The sequence below is a fragment of the Netta rufina genome (assembly GCF_964035555.1).
Source record: "Netta rufina genome assembly, chromosome: 20".
In the NCBI taxonomy this organism is placed as follows: domain Eukaryota; kingdom Metazoa; phylum Chordata; class Aves; order Anseriformes; family Anatidae; genus Netta; species Netta rufina.
In genome coordinates, this window is record NC_140144.1 from 11,401,686 (window position 1) to 11,426,195 (window position 24,510).

At 52.1% G+C, this 24,510-nt stretch overlaps 1 protein-coding gene across 1 annotated transcript; it reads left to right on the forward strand.

Annotated features, from left to right (window-relative positions):
* Positions 1 to 1,859: 1,859 nt before the first annotated feature.
* Positions 1,860 to 24,359, forward strand: ADGRD2 (adhesion G protein-coupled receptor D2; the record flags this gene model as incomplete). The annotated part of the gene is made up of 25 exons (XM_084298990.1): positions 1,860 to 1,907; positions 1,994 to 2,057; positions 2,797 to 3,027; positions 3,769 to 4,422; positions 4,903 to 5,001; positions 5,445 to 5,530; positions 5,885 to 6,163; positions 7,397 to 7,508; positions 8,081 to 8,215; positions 8,351 to 8,471; positions 8,996 to 9,101; positions 9,376 to 9,431; positions 10,366 to 10,492; positions 10,605 to 10,708; positions 10,894 to 10,996; positions 11,491 to 11,644; positions 12,444 to 12,577; positions 13,219 to 13,334; positions 14,694 to 14,814; positions 19,527 to 19,568; positions 19,770 to 19,823; positions 20,186 to 20,327; positions 20,623 to 20,681; positions 23,323 to 23,353; positions 24,244 to 24,359. 25 exons carry the CDS (start codon positions 1,860 to 1,862, stop codon positions 24,357 to 24,359), a joined length of 3,294 nt encoding a protein of 1,097 aa, XP_084155116.1.
* Between the last annotated feature and the right edge of the window lie 151 nt (positions 24,360 to 24,510).

The following is a 24,510-nucleotide window of genomic DNA, read 5'->3' on the forward strand; positions in this document are numbered from 1 at the left end:
AACTCTAACTCTTACTAAACCTAACCCAGCTGTAAGTTCGAGGGATACTTTGCACTTTTTTCATCTGAGGATCCTTGGTCTACGCTTGGGCTCTGCCCGTACCCTTTGCTCCCCCATCACGCAGCGAGGTAGGACCCGGTTTTGGCAGAAGTGCAGGGAGCTGCAGGGCCCGGCCGGGAGCTGCCCCAACGCTTGGCGAACCCCGAGCTCTGCGAGTGCGCCAGGGCCGCCCCCCAGCTGGCGGCGGTCACCAAGCAGCCCCGAGCAGCTGCCTCCAAGGTCCATTCTTCGGAGGGAGATTTATTGCAGCGAGCAGAGGCGCCGGGATGCGATAATTGCCTTCATTCCCGGACGAAGACCCTGCAGAACAAAAGCCAGTTGCCCGTGAATCCGTGGCGTGATTCAAGCATTCGCCGGGAGGGAGGAGTGGGAGCCGAGCGCCGTCGCTGCAGAGCCCAAGCGACGAAGCGAAGGGGCGCCGGGCTCAGCCCCGGGGCGGGGAGCGCTGCCGGCCCCTGGAGGGGGCCCCGGCCTCCAGCCCCGCCGGCCGCCCCCGGCCCTGGGGGTGCCGGGGCGGGGGAGCCGCGGAGCGGAGCGGAGGAGACCGGCGGCGGAGCGGGGTGCGGAGCGCGGGGTGCGGGGAGAGGGATGCGGGATGCGGGATGTGGGATGTGGGATGTGAGATCTGGGATGCGGGATGTGGGATGTGAGATGAGGGATGTGAGATTTGGGATGCGGGATGCGTGGCGTGGTGTCCCCGCGGAAGCTTTGCCCCGCAGCCCGCCCGGCTGGCGGCTCGTCCCCCGGCACGGCTCTTCCCGACCTGGCCGGTTCCCGCAGCACGCCCGCCTGCATTCCCAGGCTGCTGGCTGCCCGCCCTGCCCCAATGCCCGGCCCCGGCCCCATTCCCTGCCCCTAGGGCTCAGCTCCGCCGAGAAGCGCCCGGCCGGCTGACCCCGGTGCCTTCTGCCGGCTCCCTGCAGGCAGCGGCCGGGAGGGTGGGAGCCGAGCACTCCCCCAAGGACCTGGAGCTGTGTTCGCTCTTCGTAATTCGCTGCTGAGCTTTGGAAGACCCATCTGAGAACCTATTTTGAATCAGGGCTTCAGAACCCATCTCCTTAGCCCCTTAGCACCCAGTGCTTTGGGATGCACTTTTATGGTGCGCACAGCTCAGGAGTCCCACTGAGAGCACAGGGACTTCTCTCAGCCAGCAGTGTCACTGCTGAGAGACGGCTTGAGGACTTGTTTGCACTGGAGAGCACATTGCCAGTTTCCATGTCTCTTTACATATCCTTATCGACGTCCCCACCAGCTCGTACATGGCTGTACCCCCGGCTCTCTGCCTGCTGGGTGCCATTGCCCCGGCCTGGCGCAGCTCTGCAGCTGGCTGCATGCTGCTGGGCAGTGTGCTCGGGCTCTGACCGGGTATGCTGGGCTTACTGGTCCGCAGGACCTCTGCTGGTGCTGTATTCCCTTGGACTTTAAGAGAAATGAGAAAAGCTACCCACGAGTTGGCACTGTTTAACGCTGAAATTTATGACGGCTCTTTTATTTAGCTAATGCAGATAAAGAGGCTAACTTGCCTATTAATATCACACATCCGTATATGTTTTATGATTAGTTATTCTGTATCCTGGAAACAAATGTTACATGAGACCTCCAGTTCTTTAAGAACTGAGGATAATAGCCAGGATAGGTGATTCAGAGAGCCCTTTTCTCATTTTTGATTTCAGACTTAATGAGGAAAGCAGCTTTGCTCTGAGGGCTGGCTTTCTGCAGAATGTTTCTGTCTCTGCAGTGCATCTCTAGTAATATTTTGTTTATTCTAGCAAGGGGTGAAAGCTTACCAGTTGGTCAGCATGTTTAGGAGAGACTCAAGATCTGATTCTTGGTTCTTCAGCTTTCTGGTGAGTTTTACAGAAATTTTAATGATTTGAATATTTCAGATAATATTACTACTTTGTATGAGTGTTAAAAATGTCTTCTCCAACAGGTTGGTAGTCTGTCCAGGAGTTTCTTAGTCTTTGCAGCCCCTGCTGAGAATCAGACTTCTAAAGGTTAGTGTTCTTATTGGCTCTTCTGTATTTTTAGTCTATATTGGTTTTAATTTATATTGTTTTTACAAGCATGTTTAGCACAGAGAAACAATGCATAGAAGGGTGTCCCGCTGCAGGAGCAAAAGTGAAGAAACATTTTCTAATCTCATTTGTGGCTGAAGTTTTATCTGTACTATAACTTCTTGCTTGGTTAACGATGAACTTACTGTCTAAAATCAGGAGAGTACTGCCCAGCTGCTTCTCTTTCTGCTGTAGCTACAAACCAGAGATCATTTTGTGCTTGCAAGTTGTATCTGCAAATGTAGAAGCTGGTAAGAGTGGGGAATGGAAAATTAAAAAAAAAAAAAATTTGCTTGTCCATACCTGCTTTGAACAAACTACCCTAAGGGCAATCCCTGGACATACCACAGTGAGCTTTTTCTTTGGAGTTTGGCATGGTTTTGGGTGTCTGGCTGAGCTGCAGCCCCAGGCCAGTGATTCAGTTTGTGAGCAGACACACGGATGTTCCGCATTTTCGTTCCAAGATAGTCTGGACATTTCTGCCATGCTGTGCCTGCTGAACATCCCAGGGGCTGAACACAGAAACGAGCACCTGCTTTCCTCTCCCCCGGGGTGCAGAGGGTTTGTAAATGCAGCCCAAGAGCTGAAGTGAAGTGCTGCTTTCTGGAAACTGCTGTGTGTCCTGCAGGCTGGGTGTTGCCCAAGGTACATGTTCTATGCTGTGTGTGTCTTTCTTCAGGCTTTGCTCCTGTCACGATAGAGACCTCAAGACACATGTACGAATATGTGGCCACTGCTTTGGACTGGTGGCATGCAGACAGATACTGTGACCAGCACTTTGCCCAGTTGCTTTTTGAACCCCCTGACAGTGAGCAAGCTTCCTTCAGCCAGCTGCTGCAGTCCCACCACATCAAAGGTTCCCTCTGGCTGAACGACAGGGATGGTGTCCTGCACAAGCCCAAACGGAGACGTGAGTATAAGTGGGTGTGGACTACTTGGAGACATGCTCACTGCTGGATCTTCTTCATCCTGGAAAAGTAATCTGACTGGAAAGGTTGCCAGTTGTTTTTTATTGTCACTGTGGTGATGCCTCCCGTCACAAGCGGGGGCTGGCAGCAGGACCACCAGTGACCCGGTACACCAGCAGCCCAGCCACTATCAGGATTTCACAATGCACTGCAACCAAAGGGAGTTGCAAAGGGGCTCATCTGCTCCATCCTGTGCCATCTCCCTGTAAAACAGCTCTGACTTTGCTCAGCCTTGCCATTTGTGGTCTTCAGGTCTGCAGAGCAATGATGGTCCTGCAGATACAGGACCAGGAGAATGGGGTTCCCCAGTAGCAAGGCTCTGCATGGCAGATGCCTCAAAGGTCCTATTTGACTGTGCTCCTGGTTGCTATAGCATGGGATGCTTGGGGACATGCATTTCCTTCTGGATTCATTGTTTGCAGTCCTGTTTACTAGAAACCTACATTTCTGGAAATTATACTTGCTGTAATAATGCAACCTTGGCTTTCCTGCCTTCCTGATTCCCTCCAGGCACAGGGGAAGCTGAAGCCTTGCTGCATACACACAGGATGTTCTCGTGTGCAGGGGCCATGAGTCCTTAGCTCGGGTAGCAGTCCAGTGAAAAGGATAGTTTTATTGCAGTGGAAGATGAGCAAGCTTTGGCCATGCTTCTTCTTTATGCTGGCTGAAATTTCTCCTTCTAGGGGACCATGTTGTACCAGTCCTGGTGTTCAAAGACAAAACAGACACAAAATACGTGAAGGTGCTTTCTGACTTCCCAGAACTGCCTGCTGTCACAGCCTGTGCCCACCTCCAGTGGGACACCAGGACCCAGGAGATCGCCACCATCTTCTCCTATGCCGTGCCAGCTTTTATTAATGAATTCCAGCTCCGTGGCTTTGTCGACGAGGAAGGCTTTGTCCGATTCGCTCTCATTGTCCACGGGCACCATTCCCCATACCTGCCTGTGTTCCGTGCTGACGGACAGTGGCATCACTTCTGTGTGACCTGGCAGCAGGAAAATGGGACCTGGGCCATCTATGCTGATGGCAAAAGGCGAGCGTCTGCCAGCGGTCTGTGTGCTGCAGGGCTGGCTGCCCCCCAGGCCATCTACGGCCAGGGCACTTTCATAATCGGTCAGGATCAAGATTCTCTGGGGGGCACCTTCAGGGCTAAAGAGTCCTTCAGTGGGAACATCACGGACTTGCACATCTGGCAGAAAGTCCTGAGCGCAGAGCAGATTGAGAAAGTTCGGTCGTGCTGGATGGTAGAACAAGAGCTTGTGTTTGGGTGGAGCTCAAATGCTCTGGAGGTTGAGAGCACCGTCCAGGAGGTGACCGCACAGTTTCTTTGCCCAGGTAAGTCCCATTCCCCTTGCTGCTGCAGCTCCCTTCTGTGATGGGAGGTCAGCACACAGGGATGGCCCAAGAAACAAGTCCCATCCTCAGCGAAGGAGTTGTGGAGCTAGTAAGACTTTCTCTTCTACCAGGAGAAATGCCTTACTTGTCAGTGATGCTGCTCCCTGGGTTTTGCACACCCAAAGCTTCCGTGCCCAGCTGGGAGGCAGATGCTGCCTCTCAGCCAGGTCGGCTTGGCGATGCTGATAAAACACGAGCTCAGGACCTGGCATTGCCGCCTCCTCCGGTGTTTTCCTGGATGTTGGAGGCAGTCAGAGCCCAGCACAAGCTCTGCTCTGACTGAGCAGTGGGGCTGCTTACGGAGCAGTCTGCCGCTTTTGTCCTCAGCAGAGTTCGTGGGCTGCTTGCAGGAAACGAGACCTGCTTGGGCACGGCGTGTCCCTGGGGAATGGCGGGCCTTCTCTTTGTGTGTTTCCACAGGGCCTGTTGAGGAATGCCGAGTTTTTGAAGTTGGCAGCAGTGGATTCCGCTACACGCCTTGTTTGCAGTCTTTGCCTTTTATCTGTCGCTACAGAAAGGGTACAGCATCTGTTATTTATTTACTCGTTGGTTCCACAGCATTCACTCCTGGGGTCCTAGCTGGGATCACAGTCAGTGACGGGGAGGCCTGGTGTCTGCTCTGAAGAGACGGCATGCAAAATGTGCTGTAGCAGCCACTGCTTCATTTGTCTGTGCTCTGGTGGGTTATTTTGTTACTCTCTGGTGAAGCTGTGCTTGTAGACACCGCATGGCTCCTGGATATGATGCTGCAGGGCGCCTCCCAGTCCAGGCACCTCTAAACTCACTGGCAGGGCGACATGGGGAGGAGGCAGAGAAGAAGTGTTGGATTGTCTCTCCAGATGCGATCTTGTACTAGAAATAAAACACAGCTGTGCTGAGCATTCTGAAGGCTTTGAACAGGGCATATGTTAACCATGCTGCTAGACACCACAGCCATAGATACGCTTTTGTTTTATTCCCAGATGCATATTGGCAACTGAAAAAAGCTCAGCTGGAATCCAGCCACTCGCTTGTCAGCCGTGTGAACGCACTTGCAGAGAGGACTGTGGTGAGTGCAGGCCCAGGGAAGCAGCTGGTTGCCCCGGGGCGCTGGCAGCAGCGGGAGCTGTCGGGGTGGGCTTGCTGGCTTCTGCTGGCGTTTGATGTCACTTTGCCAGAAATTATGCCTGTGGCCTCTTCTGGGATGCTGTTGGAGAGTGTGGCCTTGGGTTGTCACCGAGACTGAGGCTGGACAAGAAGTTCAAAATGTCCGGGCAGGCCTTCCCCTGAAGGCAGGCTGCCCGGGCAGGTGTCTGCAGAGCACCGAGCAGGGCCTTGCTCAGGTCCCCAGCACACCGCGTAGCTGATGAGCAGGCAGAGATCATGGCTATACACTGACTTAAAATATATTTTTCCGTGGCAGATCCCCGAGAACATCTTCAGGAGTGATGTCCGAGACATGAATCTCTCCGTTGCTCTTGGCACTCTTGATGTCCTGGCGGCTGTTCTCAGGGAAGGAGAGGCACCGGTGAAGCCCTCGGACCTGCTTGCGGTGATTCTGTTACTAAAGCAAGTTTCCAATGTGGAAGTCCAGGAGGGAGAGGAGCTAAAGATGTTGGAGCAACTGAGCCAGTACTATGTGGAAGTGACCGAGTTCATCCTGGAAGAGCACAATATTGAAACGTGGTCATCAGTCAGCCAGGTAACATGGCACCAGCAGTCTGGCCAGCCCTGTGCCACGTCGGTTCATCTTGCTGAGTGTGCAGCTCCTTGGTCTGCAGCACAGCCACAGGGTGAAGACCTCTCCTTGCATGGTCCATGTAGCCTTTCTGGCCATATTCTGGAGCTCGAGTATTTGCAGTGATCATGGGCACGGAGCCATTTCATCAGCTCAGGGAAGGGCTGGCTCCCATGGTCATCTCCACTTTCTTCAAGCTTCTTCACTTTGTGAGCCTGGGTTTGCAGGACTGTCAGTCTGCAGATTCCTGTTGCTTAGTAGATTCCTTGCTCCCACATCCCACTGTCTGGCAGGGCAATGCCCTTCGTTTCCAGTTTGTTGCATTTTATGTAGGTGGGCTGCCAAGAAGTTGTCTGTCATCAGACCCCATGCTGTTCAAAACACCATCAGGCTTTATGTGAGGAATTTTCATTATCCCACCCCCGTCAGGATTTTCCCCACTGCCTTCTTCCCTTCTCACATGGGTCTTTTATGTCTTTTGTACAACCCAAACTCCCCACCTGTCTCTGGGAAAAGTGTGACAGAGTCTGGCCTGGCCAGCACTCCAGGAACTGAGCCAGGGACCTCCAGAGATGAAAGGATGCTGAATAGTTCAGAGTTTACCTCGTCGCTTAGAGTCGCTAAGCTAAGTAATTGTGGTCTCTGTGGCCACAATTACTCACAGCTTCCTGATGATGGCATAAAAACAGCCTTGGCTCAGATTAGCTGGTGCAGGAGGTGTATCTGCAGAAGAAGGGATTTGTTTTGTTTCCAGGAGGTTCTCATGGCTGTGTTGTGTACAGGGGTGGCACCTGTGCTGCCCAGCACACACAGGACCTGGAATGATTGGGCCAGTCACCTGCTGCACCTCCAGCAGGGAAACCTTTTCCAGGTTGTTCTACAGCTTTGCAAAAATCAGGAGTCAATCCTATTTTATTTTATTTTTTCCCCAGAAGCTTCTTTATTTATTTATTTGCTTGCTATTTTAATGGCTGTTCATAAAGACCGTCAACTTTCCCTTTTTGCCAGTCTCTACGCTGCTGCTGAAGGAACTGGGAACATTTTTCTTCGAAGAAGACAGAAAAGCAAAGCAAAAGCACTGAGTCCCAATATCTTTTTCTGCTGAATGTTAAGCATATAAGAAAACTCCTGTGGGCTGTGAGCAGTGTGAGTTGGCAGTACAGGTGCTGACTCCTCTTGTTCTCTGCACATTTTCAGGTTATCAGAGGGCCTATGGCTGTTGTTGAGCTCTGCGACAGAATGGTGTCACTCCTAGCCCTGCTGCTGACCGCAGGGAGGACGAAGATCACAATTCAGCACCGAAATGTTGGTGAGTGGCCCTGGTGAATGGCAGGGCAGAGGCAGGCGTCTCACAGGGACCCAGCTTAGTCATCCTGCCTGGTTTCCAGCTCATCCCTTGCTAACCCTTTCGGCCTCCTTCCCTTCATGCAGAAGTGTCACAGTGCGGGAGGCACCTCTCCAACCCCCCTTTTAGTTCAGGATTTCTCTCCTGGGTGTGCCTGAGTCAGTGATGGCTCATGTTGGACAGATCCTGGCTCCTTTCCGTTCAGCACATGGCATCACTGGCTGCCTACCAGGCATCCTTTTCTTCTGTATCGGGATGGAGGGGAAGTACCTGCTGTGTTCCCCTCTCAGTCCACTTCTGCAGGTTTTTATCTGTAAGAGCAGAACTTGGGCCACTGTGAGAAAACAAGTGGGTTAAAGGGACCATAAGGAACCTTTGGGTACAAGAGACAAACTGAGCCCAGATGCAGATGAAAGGGATCTATCTGCTGCTTCTGTTGTGGCTGGGGCTGCAATATCCTGGTGGCACTGTGCAGTGCAATAGCCCTGGAGCAAGGCTGAACCCTGCTTCAGTACCTGATCTTGCCCCTGCCACAGGGATGGAGGTGAGGAAGCTGGAACTGAGCAGGCCGGAGCTGAGCAGTGAGGCATACCTGATCCACGGCCCCGAAAAAGACAAGCCTGACCTCATCGAAGTCCCCGAGGAAGAGATGCAAAGGCTGAAAGCCAAAGGTAGGCTGCGAAGCCTGTCCCTGGTTGTCCCTGTGGCACTTCCTCAGCACCTTTACTGGGAAGAAGGGTCCTCACCGTGCCCACTGGAGCCCGGAGGGGTGCTTGCACCCGTCCCACAGAGCTCTCTCTGCCCAGGTCTCCACAGGGTCACAGTGAAGAACATGTGGTTTGGCTACGGCTCCCTCCAGCACTGCCTGACCGACCACGGCAGCACCACAGCCTCCCAGGACGTGGCTGCCTCCGACAGAGGACAGAAGTGAGTGAAGCAGAACCCCCGTGCCTAGGGCTGGGGGGTTCATTTCGGGGTCCATGCTGAGCCTCTCAGTGCCTCCGCTCTGGGATCACCTCCACCCTGCTCCATCCCACCCCATTTCCCTTTGCCCCCTGCTCCTCGGGGCAGCAGGACAGCAGCGGGGGGCTCAGCGCAAGCAGAGACCCGGGCACACCGGGCGGTGCTGTGCTGGGCTCTGCCGTGTCCCGGGGGCTCCGCACCACCTCCCGCTGCCGGGGGCGAGCAGGGGGCTATGGGGGGCTGCACCGGGGCTCCGGCCGGGCAGAACCGACGGCTGCAGGAGCCGAGCAGCAGGAGCCGAGCAGCAGAGCCCCGCTGCTCCCCGCGCCCGCTAGGTGGGGGTGGCCGCCCGCACAGCGCTGCTCGCCCGGTGCTCGGGGGTCTCCCCTGCCCCGTGCCCCCGCTCCCCGCCTGCCCAGTGTGTGCCCGGTGCGGTCCTGCCCCCGAGCAGGATGGGGGGTCCCCGAGCAGCACGCTTTGCCTCGCAGGTCCCTGCGCACCGCGGTGGGCACCGCCGTCATTTCGTCCACTCTGCTCAGCGACGACCAGGAGATAAGCACCTCTGTGCGCTACCGCCTGCAGCACCGCATCGAGGTACCCGGGCAAGGGGGCTGGGGAGCCTCGGGGAGCCCCCTCCCAGGCCGGCAGCAAAGCCCAAACCCCCCAAGCCCTGCCAAGACTTTGCCCAAGGCCTCCCGAGCTCTCGGGCTAACGTGTGTCCCATGCCTGGCTCTCACCCTGACTCCTGTTTCCCCGGGGAGGCACTGTCTGGGGCTAACAGCCCATATTCTGCTACAGCCCAGGGAGTGATGTCTGTGTGATGTATGTGTGGGGCTGCATAACCTCCTCTTGTCCGTCTCTCCTGCAGGATCTGCCCGATAAGCTGCTGGGGCCCATCTGTGCTTTCTGGAACTTCAGCCTCAGGTGCCTTGTTTCTCTTCGGGTCCCCAGATTTATGAGCTTTTATTTCCACTGTAAACCAAACATAATATAAATATAATGGCAAAAGTAGGGACCTGTCATTCTTTGCATGCTTTGCATGTTGACATCCTCCATCTGATGGAACAGAGCTCTCTCCTGGGAAGATTTCCTTTGCAAAAGTCACTCAAAAGCAAGTGACCTTTAATGAAGTATGTACAACTAAAATGGAAAGCCCGTTAATTGTGATTGTCGCCTGTAACAAAGAAGGGCTGGGCCAAGATATATAGCACAACAAACACTCAGGGCTCCCATGCCTCATAAATACTGCTTGGCATTGAGACATGTTTTTGCTGAATGTCACCACAGTGAGAGCACCGAGACTGTGATATATTATGGATTTGTAATTAAGTCATTCAACTGCAAAAGACCTCTTTGGAGTCACAGTCTTGTAATAAGCATGGCTGCATTTGAGGAAGGTGAGCAGAATGTGTTTTCGGAGGCAGCTGCTTGCTGCACAAACAGTTCCACCAGCCCTGGTCTGAATCTGATCTTCCCTTGGTACTACACACACAGTGCCCAGTGCCTGGGCAGCACCAAGCAGCTGGCTGGCTGCACACAGGCTGTCCTGCCTTGGAAATCAAGACTCAGGTGGAACTGTGCAGTTACTGAGCTTTGTTTAGACCAGTGATAGCTGAAATGTACTTTTTAATACACACATTGATGCTAGATCTGTTTTCTTGTGTATGCCTGATGGATAAGGTAAATGTGCTGAGACACAGACCGAAACAAAGTCCACATGAAGACCTGTCACTGACATCCTCTTCTTCCTCATTTCAATTCTATTTCTTCTGGGACAATGAACTCCCCTTAGCACTGTGTCTTTGCATCTTGTGGATGGCAATTTCCACCTGTTTCTTTGTCTCTTGCTGCATGTTAGCCCAGATGCTGGCGGGATGTGGTCGACAGCTGGCTGCTCTGTGGTGACTTCTCTCCCGGACTCCACTGTCTGTTTCTGCAACCACACCACAAACTTCGCAGTGCTGCTGCAAGTGTACGAGATGCCGGTAAGTGAGCAGCCTTTCTCTGCTGCTCTGTGGGGTGGGTGCAAGAACTGCACACAGCATGTGGCTAATTTGTGGGGGTTTTGTGTCTTTTGTTGCTTCGTGTTTGGAGCAGAGGACCACCAAGGAGGAGATCACACTGCAGACCTTGACTTTTATTGGATGTGGAGTTTCCTTCTGTGCCCTGATTGTTACCTTTATTTTATTCTTGGCAGTCGGGTAAGGAAGTTTGAGACACTTGTTGCCTTCTCTGTATTTTTGTTTGACATTTTGCTTCCAAACAAGGACAGAAACAAGGTATGGTTATGTAGGTGGGTGGGAAGAAGCTGCCCAGTAAGCACTAGTCAGAACTTGTACACCCCTTAAGGTGACTGCAGCTGAGGGCTTCGTGTCTCCTTCCTCAGTGTCCCCAAGAGTGAGCGAACAACTGTGCACAAGAACCTGATCTTTGCCTTAGCTGCAGCACAAGCTCTGCTCATGTTCAGTGAACTGGCCAAGACCAACCAGGTACGCTCACTAAAACCATCCCGTTTACCCCACAGGACCACTTCTGCTAAGTGTTATTGTAAGAGCAAACAGAACAGAAGTTTAATTCCTTCTAATAACGTTTTGTTAATTACCTGTAACTTTAAGTAACTTGTAAATGTAAGCAGTTATAGAACAACACGCAGTTCTGTCTCATTCTGTGTCCACTTCTATATCCTGGGGCTGGATCAAGCAGTTTCGAGATGAGAGACCTGCAGGGAAAATCCAAGAACTGCAGAAAAAAATACTGTCAGTTCCCTCTCCTCCTCTGGCTTCAGATGGTCGCACAGAAATGAGCTGGCCAGTTCATGTGTTACAATTTTAAGGACTCTTCCTGGTGCTTGCAGATGTCTAAATACATTCCTGCCCACCCTGCAGCACAGTTTGCAGGTTCCTGTCTGCTTCCTGACCACGCTCTGAGAAGATTCCAGAGCACTGCCCTTCCTGTAACAGCATGCGATTTCTCTTCTCTGCAGGTGGTGTGTTTCATGGTCACTGCCTTCCTTCATCTCTTCTTCATGGCAGCCTTTTCGTGGATGCTGGTAGAGGGGCTTCTCCTGTGGAGCAAAGTGGTAGCAGTCAACATGAGTGAAGACAGGAGAATGAAGTTCTACTATTTGACAGGCTGGGGTATCTACAGCTTCCTCTGCATTGGGAACTCAAAAAAAATGTGTCAATTTTTTCTCTAGCAAAAGTTTCAGTAGGAGAGATTCCCCCGATAGTGATGCTGAGTCAGACAAATGTTTGGTTTGATTCAGTATGAGAGCCGGGTGCCACTGTTCTGTAGGGGCTTTTTTACCCTTATGTGTTAAATTGCCAGACTTAGAGTGTAAGTTTAAAAAAATATTTCTGTTATTTTTTCTAAAACAAAGGGTTCAATTCAAAGAACTGAAGGAGGAAGTTTATGGTAAGTTCTTGTTCTTGGAGAGAATTACTACTGTGATAGTAATTAACGCATAAATATGTCAACTGAGCAGCCTTTATTCTGAGTGAGTCCTTTGGGGACATAGAACTCATTGGAATAAGCAGCGTTTTATATCAGAGGAGCCTCTTTAGGTCAGGCCTCTTTTGCTCCTTGCAAAACACATACCTAGTTGGATGGTGGACAATTGGTCCCAGTATTTTGCAATGTTTTATGTCTTTGATTGCATTGTGAGGAGTCAATTGCTTTGATCAGGGCTCATGACTTGCAATGCTTTATGCCTAAGAGCATGATGCTGACAGCACATAAATCTGGTCCTGTAGAGCTGGGACAGATTTCGGCTGCAGTAAATTGATGTTGCACATGGGGTTTAAGAGGCTGAGCTGCCTCATGCTGCAGCGTGACTGGTCACAGGGGGTTTGAAGCAATTGTCTAGAGCACAGCCGACCTGCCTGGGTCATTCCTGCTTTTCCTGGGTTCTGATTTCCTTTTGTGTGTGTGTTGCAGGCCTTCCAGCCGTTATCGTGGCTGTGACCCTTGCGACTTCCTTTAACAAGTACATGGCAGACAGCCGCTGCTGGCTGAACGTTCAGACCAACGTCATCTGGGCCTTTGTCGGGCCAGTTCTCTTCATCCTGGCAGTAAGTGCCGAAACCTTCCTGCAAGGTGTGATTCCCGCGTGTCTGCTTTTGGGAAAGCATCGCAGGGTCAGCGGTGGCAGCACTTCTGTAGCTAAGGTGCTTGCTCGCTGGCCCCATTGTCCTCACTGCTTGTATGGGGGAATTTTTGTTACACTTCATACATGCTGACACAATGCAATTAAATCTTTTTAACCAAAGCAACTTTTTGATAGAAAAAAATGCGTTTTAAGAAAATTTTGCTGCCTTATTCTAGTATTGGCTGTTGGGCTAGGAATGTAGGTGAATGTGTAGGTTGACTGTAACATTGCTTTAATTGAAGGTGTGCTTGTGATACGGGAACAGCTACCTCCCTGGGGCAGGATCAGTATCACTCCAGAACAGCACAGTAGCAGAAAAAGGTGCAATGCTTAAGGGGACTAGAGCTGACACTCAACAATACATTCTGTGGGAGAGGTTTTGAGATAAGTTTTATAGATGTGATACTTGTGCAGATAGATCTATAAAGTATTTTACTTAAAGCTTTGTCAGGAGTGATATGTTCTCCCTGTGTTCTGAAACTAGTTATTGACTTCCCAGCAGAAGCGGCTCGCCACATTGAAGCTCACAGAAGCTCATAGGGTCCGCTGGCTCTTTTCTGACAGGTGAATACTTTTGTGCTTTTCCGGGTGGTGATGGTGACCGTGTCCAGCGCTCGCAGGAGATCGAAGATGCTGACACCCAACAGCAGCCTGGAGAACCAGATCGGAACACAGATTTGGTGAGCAGGGCAGCGGCTGGGTATCTCCACACTCGCTGGTCTGGGCATGAAATGGTGAAATTGCTGTAAAGCTGAGCATCTTTGCCTTGGGGGGTGCAATGAAAAGCAGTCAGAACAGAAAGGATTTTCTCCTCCACAGTGCCTGTGCATCACCCAAAGGCAGACTGTACTGGAACAACTACACCACTGAGAACATTAGGCCTCTGTGCTCCTGAGCAGCTTGTTGGCTGGCGCGCAGACATCCTGTAAAATAGAAGCGTAGGGAAGTGAGGTGGCGATCTGGGGCATTTCCAGGAACCAAAGGACATCAGGTGTCCAGTCTCCTGGAATTTTCCAGAGATCTGAGCCACAGAAGTGAGTCCTCTCCACCTCACAGAGCGCTGCAGTTCAAACTCACCCCTTACTTAGTGCTTCTGCATGCCCATCAGAAGGATGCCAGATGAACCAAGTGCGGGGCGGTCAGGCTGTTTACCATAATAAGAAGCATTTTCTGTATGTGTTTGGGACTTGGTGGATCAAAAGGAGCCCTGGTGGGGGTTACATACATGGGGAAGGAGAAGCAGCATGGACTTTTCTAATCAGTTAATGTAGGGAGACCTCTAAAAAACTGCTGCTTGAGTCACTACTTTATCATCCTCTGTGAATTTTTATTGTTGTTAGCTGGCGCCGGATACCCCTGCTAGACACGCATTGTTCCCCTCTATCATAAATAAATTTTCCCAAATTTACAGAAGCAGAAAGATAGGGCAGTGCAGGAGGGCAGGGTGACATCCATATGCTAATAAAACAATAGCAGAAGCCCTGCTCGTAGCAGCGACTCGGGGGAAATAGCTGCCTTCTCATGGCTAATGACGTCAAAGAGCTCCCTTCTTGCTAACTCCCAGTGATAAAAAAAGAGCAGGGCTAGCAGACGGGGGGCCGGGAGGTGAAGCGTTTGTTTTTTCTCCTCTAATTTTGTTTGCAAAGGAGTTTGTTTCATAGCCGCCCTGTTGGGTGCCGCTTGCACAACACACTGTCTGGTAGGCACTTGCTGGAGGCACAGAGCCGTTTCCCACATGGAGACAAGGAAAGCTGTCTTCTAACCTGCAAAGTGCAGAGCAGAGCGCTCCAAACCCTGCAGTGCTCTGCAGCCTCGTGCAGATCCCCGGGCGGATGGCAGCGAGCCCCTGGTAGCGGTTGCAGGGCCAGGGAGGACACTTGGCAGGCCAGGGCACCTTGCCAGGAGGTGTTGGTCTCAAGCGTGCAGGGCACAGCCAAGACCCTTGTGGCAGCTGGGAGAGGGGTGCCGGTGGGGTGCCAGCACGAAGCATTTCAGCTTGGAAATGTGCTCGAGTAACTCTGAGCTCTTCTTTGTGACAGGGCCACAGCCAAGCCCATCTTGGTGCTGCTGCCCGTGCTGGGGCTGACATGGGTGTGTGGGGTCCTTGTCCACCTCAGCATCGTCTGGGCCTATGTCTTCATCGTGCTCAACTCCCTCCAGGTGAGTCCTGTGCCATCGGGATTCTCGCCTCACAGCCAGGCAGCTACCCGGAGCTCCTTGTGCTTCAGTGTAACCCATCTCTCCTGCTAGTTAGAAATATTTGGCAGTCTTGTGTCTTCTGGTGTGACTCCTGAATGCTAGCATATGCAAGAGTCACTGTTGTTAGTACATTTGTATTGATAGGGAGCTCTGCAGGACAGAAAGTAGCCCTGGTGTGTAAAGCAGTACTTAATATTTGCTTCCGACTTTACTGGTTTCTTCAAAGAGCTTAAAGCTTTAAGCAGCCTGTATGTGGCTAAGAGAGCAAAGCAAATGGTAATAGTTACAGCAGCCAGGAGTGCTCAGCTCTGAGGTAGAGCTGTTCCCATGGCCTCAGAATAGGTGAAACTCAGGGACACGGGGCGACAAAATGTTGTAAGGATTTGCTGAAGTCCCATAACTTGTGCTTGCCACCTGCAATTCAAAGCATCAGCCACCTGGTTGTTGAAAGCTTCCAAACCTCGAGAGAAGCAGCTGTAGATGGAGCTAGAGAAGCACTAAACAGCACTGCTCCTGATATTTGCAGGAGAGACAAATGTCCCCAGGCAGATTTATCTGCAGACAGGTAGTTACCATCAGCAGAGAGCCATGCAGAGAAGAACATGCATGGCCGCAGTCCAGCCCGGTGCTAAGACAGTGCCAATAAAAAGCCATCTGGGTGTACCCACACAGCCAGTCCTGGGCTTTTCTACCAGATATTCACAGACATGTTTTTCAAAGTCCCTTGCCAGGTGCTTGAAGACAAATCTTATTCCAGGGGATCCAGCTCAAGAGAGCAATCAGGCACTATCCTCCAAGCCACTGGGATTCAAAGAGTTCTCCAGCCCCATCTCCCTTGTTCTTTTGGCTGAAATAGAAAATGGCCAGTGCAGAAGCTTTCGTCTATGGAGCAGGAGAGTTCCAGTGCTTCCCTCTGGCATACTTGGCAGGCTTCGGTGTAACATTGGCCCAGATCTCCAAGGGTGAAAGGCAAGCGTTATCGCCATGTGCACAAGATGTGTGGTTGCTCCAAGGCACATTCTGCCTGTGGCTGGCACAGGTCCAGTGGCTGGGTGCTGCTCATGCACATCTGTCAGCTCTTGGATGGGGAAATCCTAAGGCCAAAGGGCTGCCTCTGGACGTCTCTGCTATTAAGGATACCAGCAGGGTGGCAGGAAGCCTGTGCTGACTGTACTTAAATACAGCCTCAGTTCTCCTTGCCTCCTCGTGCCATGCTTGGGTTATCAAGCAGCAGAGAACTCCAAGCTCAGTGCTGTGAAGAGATGCTAAGATGAACAGGGCTGAGGACAGCACCAGCATCTTTTTGTTCACAGCAAAACCATTTCTCAGCATGGCTGAACTCCATCAACATCAGCAAAGAGAGACAGATCAGAGTACAGCTTCCCAGCACTATCCTGTCAGTCTTTCTGATGCTGAAAGGTCTCTGCCTTGCTTCAGCTTTCACGCTGTAAAAACATGAGCACATGTATCACAGCAGCAGGGTGCTGCTGGGGGTCTCAGGCTGGTTAGCTCTCAGGGGAGCTGCTTTCCAGCAGCACTCAGGGCTGCTCTTCCCTCTGCAACCTGGCAATGGCGAGAGGAACCCCACAACAAGTTCCCTGGTTCGGTGACTGCTAATGCCTCATGATGCTATCCTGACAGTGTCACTTCCCAGACTGCATCTCCCATGGTTCATTCAGCCTTTGACTCATCACGGATGACAGCAGAGAGACTGCACGATGCAGGGGGTTGTAACATGGATGTGAGGCATATATTTGTTTTTTTTTGGAAGGGCAAGAAATAACTTCTAAAATGCATATGTGTCCTCTGGATGAGATGTCTCCTGAGACCCCCTCTCACAAACCATAGCAATGTCCACCTGGGGTGAGAGAGGAGCAGGGCTGCTGGATGGATCAGGATTTGTTTTCTTCCCTTGCTTTCAAAGTTACTGCTTCTTTTGTTTTCCTTCTTTCTCCTAACACTCGGTAGGAGCCCTGTCTCTTGTGTGGGCAAACAGTCAAGGGTTTGCCCATGAACGTGCTGTGCTTGTTTGCCTTTTGCTCCATCATTGCTAAGTGCAGGTCAATTTAAATATTACCCTAGAAAAGAAAATGTGATGCTGGTGGGCAGCTGTGGAGTTGAGAGAAAGCAGGGATAAAAGAGTCACATTTCAGCTCCTTTGCAGGCTGTCCTATTGAGGACAACTTCTATAGATCACCTTGGGATTTCCTTTAAGGCCAGTGTGCTTCTTTATGTGCTGGTGTTGTGCAGGAAAGTTTTGCTGCTGTAAGTTGTTTGTTTGTTTGACTGCTTTCTGTTTATCTGCGGAAACTGAAGCCTGTTTTCAAGGTTACTCTGTGCGTCGACACCGAACACGACAACTCCTTCTCCAGCCAGGCAGCACAAGAATTCAGCCCAGTGAGAAGCAGTGATGCATGGTGCTGGGCCAGGGGAGGATGCAGTGCTGCTGCCAAAGCCCCACCAAAACGAGTCCCTCACCCCGTCACCAGCGTGAGGGGTGACTGGAGGGGACTGGAGCCACCCCAGGGCTCCTTCTTCCTCAGCTCTGCTGATACTGAGAGGGCTTCAGCACCTCTGCCAGTACAGGTGAAACCACCCATTGGTCTTGTCCAGATAAGCCTTGGCAGGCACTGGGCTTTGAAATTCCCATGAGACAGCTGCAGGAAAAAAAAAAAAAAAAAAAAAAAAAAAAAAAAAAAGCTGACTAATTTGACTAATTACCCTTGGTTTGGTACCTATGGGCACCGTCAGAGCACAAGCAGCAGAGCTGGCTCCCCAGCGTCAGCTGCGGACAGTGCTGGCTCGGCCCACCCGAACCAGGCCAACAGAGTGGGAAGGGTCCCCTGGGTGGCTGCCAGCTGTGTCTGGTAGAGGTGGGACAGCCGGAGGAGTTTTGGTGGCTCGGCTGTGGAACACACACACTGCTCCCCTGCCGCTGCAGCCTCCCGGGTGCTCTGCACTGCCCAGGCCTGCAGCAGCACCGCAGGGGCAGGCCTCCAGCTGGATGTCTTTGTACTCAGAGCTATTTAAAATATCTCCTACTGCTGCTGCAGCTTCTGGGACAGGTCTAGAGGGCTGCACAGGGCTGTGCTGAGTAGTTATTTCCTAATGATGGCCGCTTGCCCACAAATGTGGGTTTCTCCCCTCCCTTCCTAGGCTACGTGATGCACCGAGCCCTCACCGGGCTCCAACAGCGGGAGCGCAGCTGGCTCGGCGTCCCCAAACCCCTCCCTGAGTGGAATTGGTGCTGATTGTGATGGAGGTCCCCGAGGAGGATGGTGTCTCTGCTTTGCCCTGGGAGCTGGCAGGAGCGGGGCAGGAGCAGGGCAGGAGCGGCTCCTCCAGCACCGCTCCGCGCCATGGCTCCGCTTCCGCCCGCTGCAGCTGGGCCTCCTCTCCTTCCTTGCTCTCCTCCCAGCCGACCTCACGGCTCCCTCCCCCACCCTGCTTTCATACAGAATGATTATTTCAAGGAAGACCTGCCTTGGCAGCCCGACCAGAAATCTGGTCTGGAGGAGTGACCAGCATTGCTGTCTGAAGGACAGGTCATGGCACGGCGCCAGGGTATTGCTACCATTACGCCTGCCAAGAGCTCGCAGATGAAGAGCAAGGCTCATTGAAGACAAGATGGATTACTTTTCTTGCTGCAGCTGATTTATCTAGCTGCGATAACAAACACCCCACAGATATAACATAAATCTGGTGGGCCAGATAGGGCTGCCTTAAGGCCAAAATTGTTGGTCTGGAGCTGTAATTAGCCCCTGGCTGTGGCCTCCAGGTGGTGCTCGCTGCGGGCTGTGCCCAGAGCACTGCCCATCGCACACCCTGAGTGAGCTGCAAGCGGTCAGTGGGCTCTGACCGAGCTTTGGGCTGTGGCAGAGCGTTTGCTTGCGTGTTGGTCCCCAGTATTTGCATGCAGGAGCACTGGTTTGGTGGGAAGGGAGAGGGTGGCCACGGCTGTGCTGTCCAAGCTGTGAGGTCCTGGTCTGGGAAGGGGAAAGTTTTGTTGAGGCTGGGCAAAGCCTCTGGATCTGTACCCCTTAAACTTGGATTGGAGTTTCCTGCTAACACCCTGTGGGCTGTCACTGTGCAGGACAGTGGATCTGCCCATGGCATCATGCTGCATGTTGTGGGAGGAAGGCTCAAGCCCATCTCCCTGGGCTCAGCGGGAAGGGAGGGCTGCTTCCTGGATTTGGGTTCCTCTTGCAACAAATTCCTGGTGGTTTCTGTCTCTGAGATCCGAAGGAGGTGTTTTGAGGGGGATTTTGCATGCATGGGTGAACAGGAGTGTGGGAGAGCTTGGGGGTGAGGGGAGCAGAGGGGCCGTGCAGGAGATGCCAGCTCCCCCTCCATCATGCAAGGGAGGGACGGAGCAGCCTCTGCCGAGTGCCCAAACTGTGCTGCTCCTGAGCTGAAACGGGGGGAGAGGAAAAGGAAGAGCGACCTGGGGGCGACCTCTCTTTGGGACTCTCTGTGAAGAGCCTGGTCTTGGGTCTGATTTTAAGGAACATCCCTCTAGCCCAGCTGTCCTCTGGCTGTGCCATGCCCAGCGTCTGTGCCTCTTCTCCTTAGGTCGCCACCTATTCTAATACTCATCAAGTTCATTTCCTCCCGTGGAAAGTAGCAGGCAAACAGCTGTACATCTCTAACTTCCTGTGCTCTCTCCTTTTCAGGGCCTGTATATATTCCTGGTCTATGCAATCTATAACAGTGAGGTAAGAGATATCCCTGGCTGGGGCTCTGTCACTACAGAGCAAGTGTTTAGTAGGGGTTAAGGGGTAGCTGGGATTGTAGTCAATGAAACAGCGTAGCCCAGACTGTGCTTCTGGGACAGCTATTGCTTTTTCTCCATGACTTCCTGGAGGATCTCTGCAAGAGTTGCTGTGGCCTTCTCTAATGTCCTTGCCTTGCTCCAGGTGAGGAATGCCATCCAGAGGATGAAGGACAAGAAGAAAGCACTCTCATTCACGGTAAGTTGCAAGGAAGCCTTGCTGCCCCCATTTGCTCATCATTTAGCCATTAGAGGAGGGCCCTAAGTATACATTTGGACTTCTTTGAGGAGATGATGTTGGAAAGTCTTATTTTTCCTCCTTACTTGCCCAGTATAGGAAGAATGGCAGAGACTGAATCCCTTCGTTGCAGTCCTGTTGGACAATGCAGACCCAAAGATCATCTGCCCTGATTAGAAAGCAGCCTTCAGTACCAGGGTGGGATGGGAGTCCAAGCGCCAGGGGCAGCAGTGCAGATAAAACCAGTCTTCAAAGTTGGACCTGAGCCCAGCAAAGACAGGTTGCAGATTTCACTGTCCTGTGTCTCTTCCCTGTCACCACAGAACTGCTCTCATCCCATCAACTACTTATCAAGTCCAAGAAACACAACCTCCTGGGAGACCGGGAAACTGAGTCCTGCAGCTGAGAGTGCCTTGTCGAGCCCTGTGCAGAAAGATCCACCAGTGAAGAACATCACCAACAAAGGTAAAAGGGTTGTCACTGCTGTTGGCCCAGGCTGTGGGATGAGACCACAGTAAAACGTTCCCAAGGCATGAAAGAGACAGTAGGAAATAGTTTTTTTAGCTTCTGGGAAGAAAGGTATTGCAAGCTCCAACCTGTTTGTGGGTAAAAGGATTTACTTGCAATTACACAGATAACCTGGTTGGTCCCTTTGCTTCAGCGGAAGATATTTAGGGGACATAAAGCACTGAGTTCTTGCTAAAGCTTGAATATTTCTGCTCTCCGGTCTCCAAACTCATTGTGCTTTTTCCCCCCCTAGGCAACTTTGGAGCCAAAATTCCCATGGGGATTTCTTCAATTATGTCACCAGAGAGACCGGTATGTAATGTCTTCTGATATTCTTCCACCTTCACTCATATACAGAGCATAGCAGTTATGTGGGAATGGTATATAGCAGTTCTAGCAAAGGGCTGGGCCTCGGAACACCTGGTGGTGTTACCAGCTCTGGCACAAATTCAGTGGTTTACGTTGAGCAAGTCTCAGAAGCTGTCTGACTCATCCATCCTGTTTGCAGACCGAGGATAACGATGATTCCCTCTGTCCCAGGATGTTACAACACTTGCCAAATGTTTGTAATGGACCAGAGACAGTGTGTTATCACAGCGTAGGTGCCCTGTTCCCGAGGACCAATCTAGACACGTGGTCTGTCTGGACTGAAACAAAAAAAAAAAAGGTCTTGATACGAACCCTGGACACACTCATTTATTAAAATATGTACTGGTTATTAGTAGCATATTCATTTAAGTCATTTAAATAACTTAAGATATGTGACTTCATGCCCATAACTGCCACTTCTAGTAATCAAGCCATAGGATGATGCTGAGCATAGGATGCTGCCCAGGGGGAGGAGAGGTGGCTGGCTGGCAGGGAGGCTCTCCTGGCTGGGGACTGCGTTGGCTCTGCAGTGCTCGTGGGGGCTTGGCTTGGGAGGCTGTTCCCGAGCCAAGGACCTTTTCAGGACCTTTTGGGCTGGTCTGGGGCAGGGCAGGCAGCTGAGGGCAATACGGGAGAGCAGGAGAGTGCTGGAAAGGGGGCAGGCAGGGAGGAACCCCCTGGTGCAGCCACTTCCCAAGCAGAGAGCTCACCCCTGGCTGCAGGAACCAGCGCTGCCGCAGCTTTGTTCCCTGCCGCACCCAGGGCTTGCAGCTCCTCTCCAGGAGGGGGGCGCAGCTGGGGGCTGATTTACGGCAGGGGATATCAATGAACAGAAAGAGCTCGTGAATTTGAGTACGTGAAGCACGGAGCAGCAGTCGGTACAGCTCATGGCAAGAGATCCCCCCCAGGGCCAGCAAGTTTAAAAAGGGCAGCGGGGGCTTGTTGTCTGTGCAGCAGCTGAGCTGCATCCACCCAGGGAGGGCAGCCCTGTATTGTTCTGCAGCCATTTCACTCCCCCAGCAGAAGTGAGTCTGACGTAGAGCTCAGCAAGGCATGGCCTAAAGTGGAGAACAATTTAAATTTGACTACTCTGATACCACTTCCATCTCCCACTATTGAAATGATCATCAGTCCTTGTGCACTTGACATACAAGTGCTGTAATTTCCTCAGAATAAAATCCAACACTACTTTCATATAAGTCTCTCACTGAAGGATCTCTCTCTCCCTCTCTAATATTTATCCTTTGAAAACCCGTGTCACATAGACAGCTCTTATTTATCCAATAGATAATACTTCTATAGCTGGCATATCGTTTTGAAGCCACTCAATAAAATCCATATTTTCATCTCCCTTGATTTATATTGCGGTTAATGCCATTCCTCCCTTGTGCTAAACACCGACCAGGATCCGCAGGTGATGCTTTTCTCAGCCAGCCAGGTGCTTGCTGTGTAAACTGGGACCAGGACTAAGCTCCCTGGCACAAAATGCGAGACGTGGGTTAAAGAGATTAGCCCGGAGGCCTGGGTTTTCTAATGCAGGGAGCATTAGGAGGCAGATTTCCTAAATGCCAAGGCCATGGCATTTCCTAGCAGGCAAAGATAGAAGCCTCTTTCCTCTGCGTGAGGGTCACTTAGGACTTTACTGTATCTTTGCCGCTTAAACATTTCTTTTTTAATGGACTTGTTTCCTTGCTAGCTAACGTGCATTCAGCAGCCTTCAAAAGGCCGGGCTGGTGCCCATGTCTGCGGGGGGTGAGGACGGGCACAGCACTGGTCCCCGTGCAGATCCGCACCCCAGCAGCCTGCAGGGCCCCCCAGTGATACTGAGGTGACCCCACGATGCTGAGCAGCCCCGTGGTGCTGGGAGCCCCTGTCCTGAGCCAGGCTCCTCAGCGGCGAGGCAGTGGGTGCCTCCGTGCCCAGGTGGTGCTACCCTCCGCAGGGCAGGCACTGCTTTCTGCGCTCATTAGTTATATAAGTCAGTGCTGTTTTTCCTGCTCCCCGACTAAATGAGTCATGTAACTCGCTGGAGGAGCTGTGAATTAAGGATGTCACTGGCAGCTGCACAATGGTTTGGATGAAGAGAAGATGCTACTTAAAAACGTTTGAAAACACTTAAAATGACAAAACACTGAGCGAGTGAAGATACAAACACAGACAAGATGTTCTTTGTGTTTCAGCTTTTTTAAATGTTGTTGGGTGATATTTATTGCTGTTGGGCTGGGAGCAGGAATTTCGCACCTCGGAGAGCATTAACCATCACTTAGGCACACGGAGCAGGTTTACGTGTGGTCTCTCCACCAGAGCACGGGCAGAAAGTTCACTCTGCTGCACTCCTGGATTGTGCTGCGGTCTGTAGCAGGCGCCCAGGCTGAGAGGAGCAGGGGGTTGCAGCAGCAATAAGCAAAGCACCCAGTATCTCTGTAGGGCCGGGATGCAGGCTCTGTGTCCCTGTCTCTGCAGGAGCTCGGCTGGAGGCCAAGGGCAGCGAGGCTGCTTGGTGCCCACAGGGGGTGGCGTAGGGCTCCAGCCACCAACACACAGACCTGTGCCTTCTGCTAACAAATGTTCTCCCCTCTTTCAGGCCGTAGAGCTGACAGCATTCAAATCCTCAGGTAACACTTGCCTACCTCATTTCCTTTAATTGTTGTTACCGCTGATACTGCTTTCTCTGGTTGCATCGTGGAGCGTGGATCGGCGGGTGGAGGGCGGGTTATTTTTACCAAGACTTTAGGGAGTGTTTTATTTCCAAACTGCCCTGGTGGCTGCAGTCCTGGCAAGGCTGTTGAGGGAGCCACATCCCCCTGAACAGGGCAGCAGCAGGAGGTGAAAGGTGGGTGCACGAAGGCTCTGCAGTACTGCCTCCCCGCAGCACCCAGCAGGCTCTGGAAGGCAGCAGAGAGGCAGTGGGCACAGCAGGCAGCCCTGGCAGGGACCAGGCTGCTTTCAAGAGCCCCAACAGCTCCCTGCTGCCACGGGGTATTTTAAAGCAGCAGCTGCCTCAGAAGGTGCTGGCGGGTGTTAGAAGTGACTTTCTCCCAAAGAAGGGAAGCCGGGGAAGGTGGGGTGTTCAGACAGGGATGGATTTATGAGCTTAAAAGCAGCCATTTAGCTTCTTCTGCTTCAGGTTGTAGAAAGGCCAATGTCACCGTGAAGGTGGGTAGAATTCAAAAGAGAAATCCCTCCTAAGCCCCAGAGCTCTGCTCGACAGCAGCAGTGCCCTGTTTCCTCCCTGCCTTCCCTGCCTGGCTTTGGCCAACTCCCCAGCTCCCCTGTGCATGGGCGTAGCATATTTTGGTTGTTTGTGGTGTATTTTTTTTTTTAATCCATCACCAATGAGTACTCCAAGCACTCTCGGTGCAGTTGCTGGATGGGGTCACTCAAGCAGATAGTGCAGTGAAGACGCAGCAGGGATGGACTGATATTATTTTTCCTGCATTGTTACATTTTCTTTTGTCAAGGGATGCAGTGCATTAGCAGGTTTCTGATTTTGCTCCACATTAAGTGTCTAAGCAGGGCATGCTTAGACTGTTTTCGAGAAGATGCCACCCAGAAGCATTACAGCTTTCCTCCCCACACTGGACACATGAGCAAGGCAGAAACAGTGGCACCCAGGAATAAATGTGCTGCGGCATTTCAGGCACAGGAGTGGGGTCACGCTCAGCGAGATGGACCCTGAGCACAGGCATTTGTGGCTCTGTCCCCCACGCTCTCACCCTCACCTGCTCCTGCGTATATTAATGGAGCCGCATTGTAATTAAACTCCCGATGT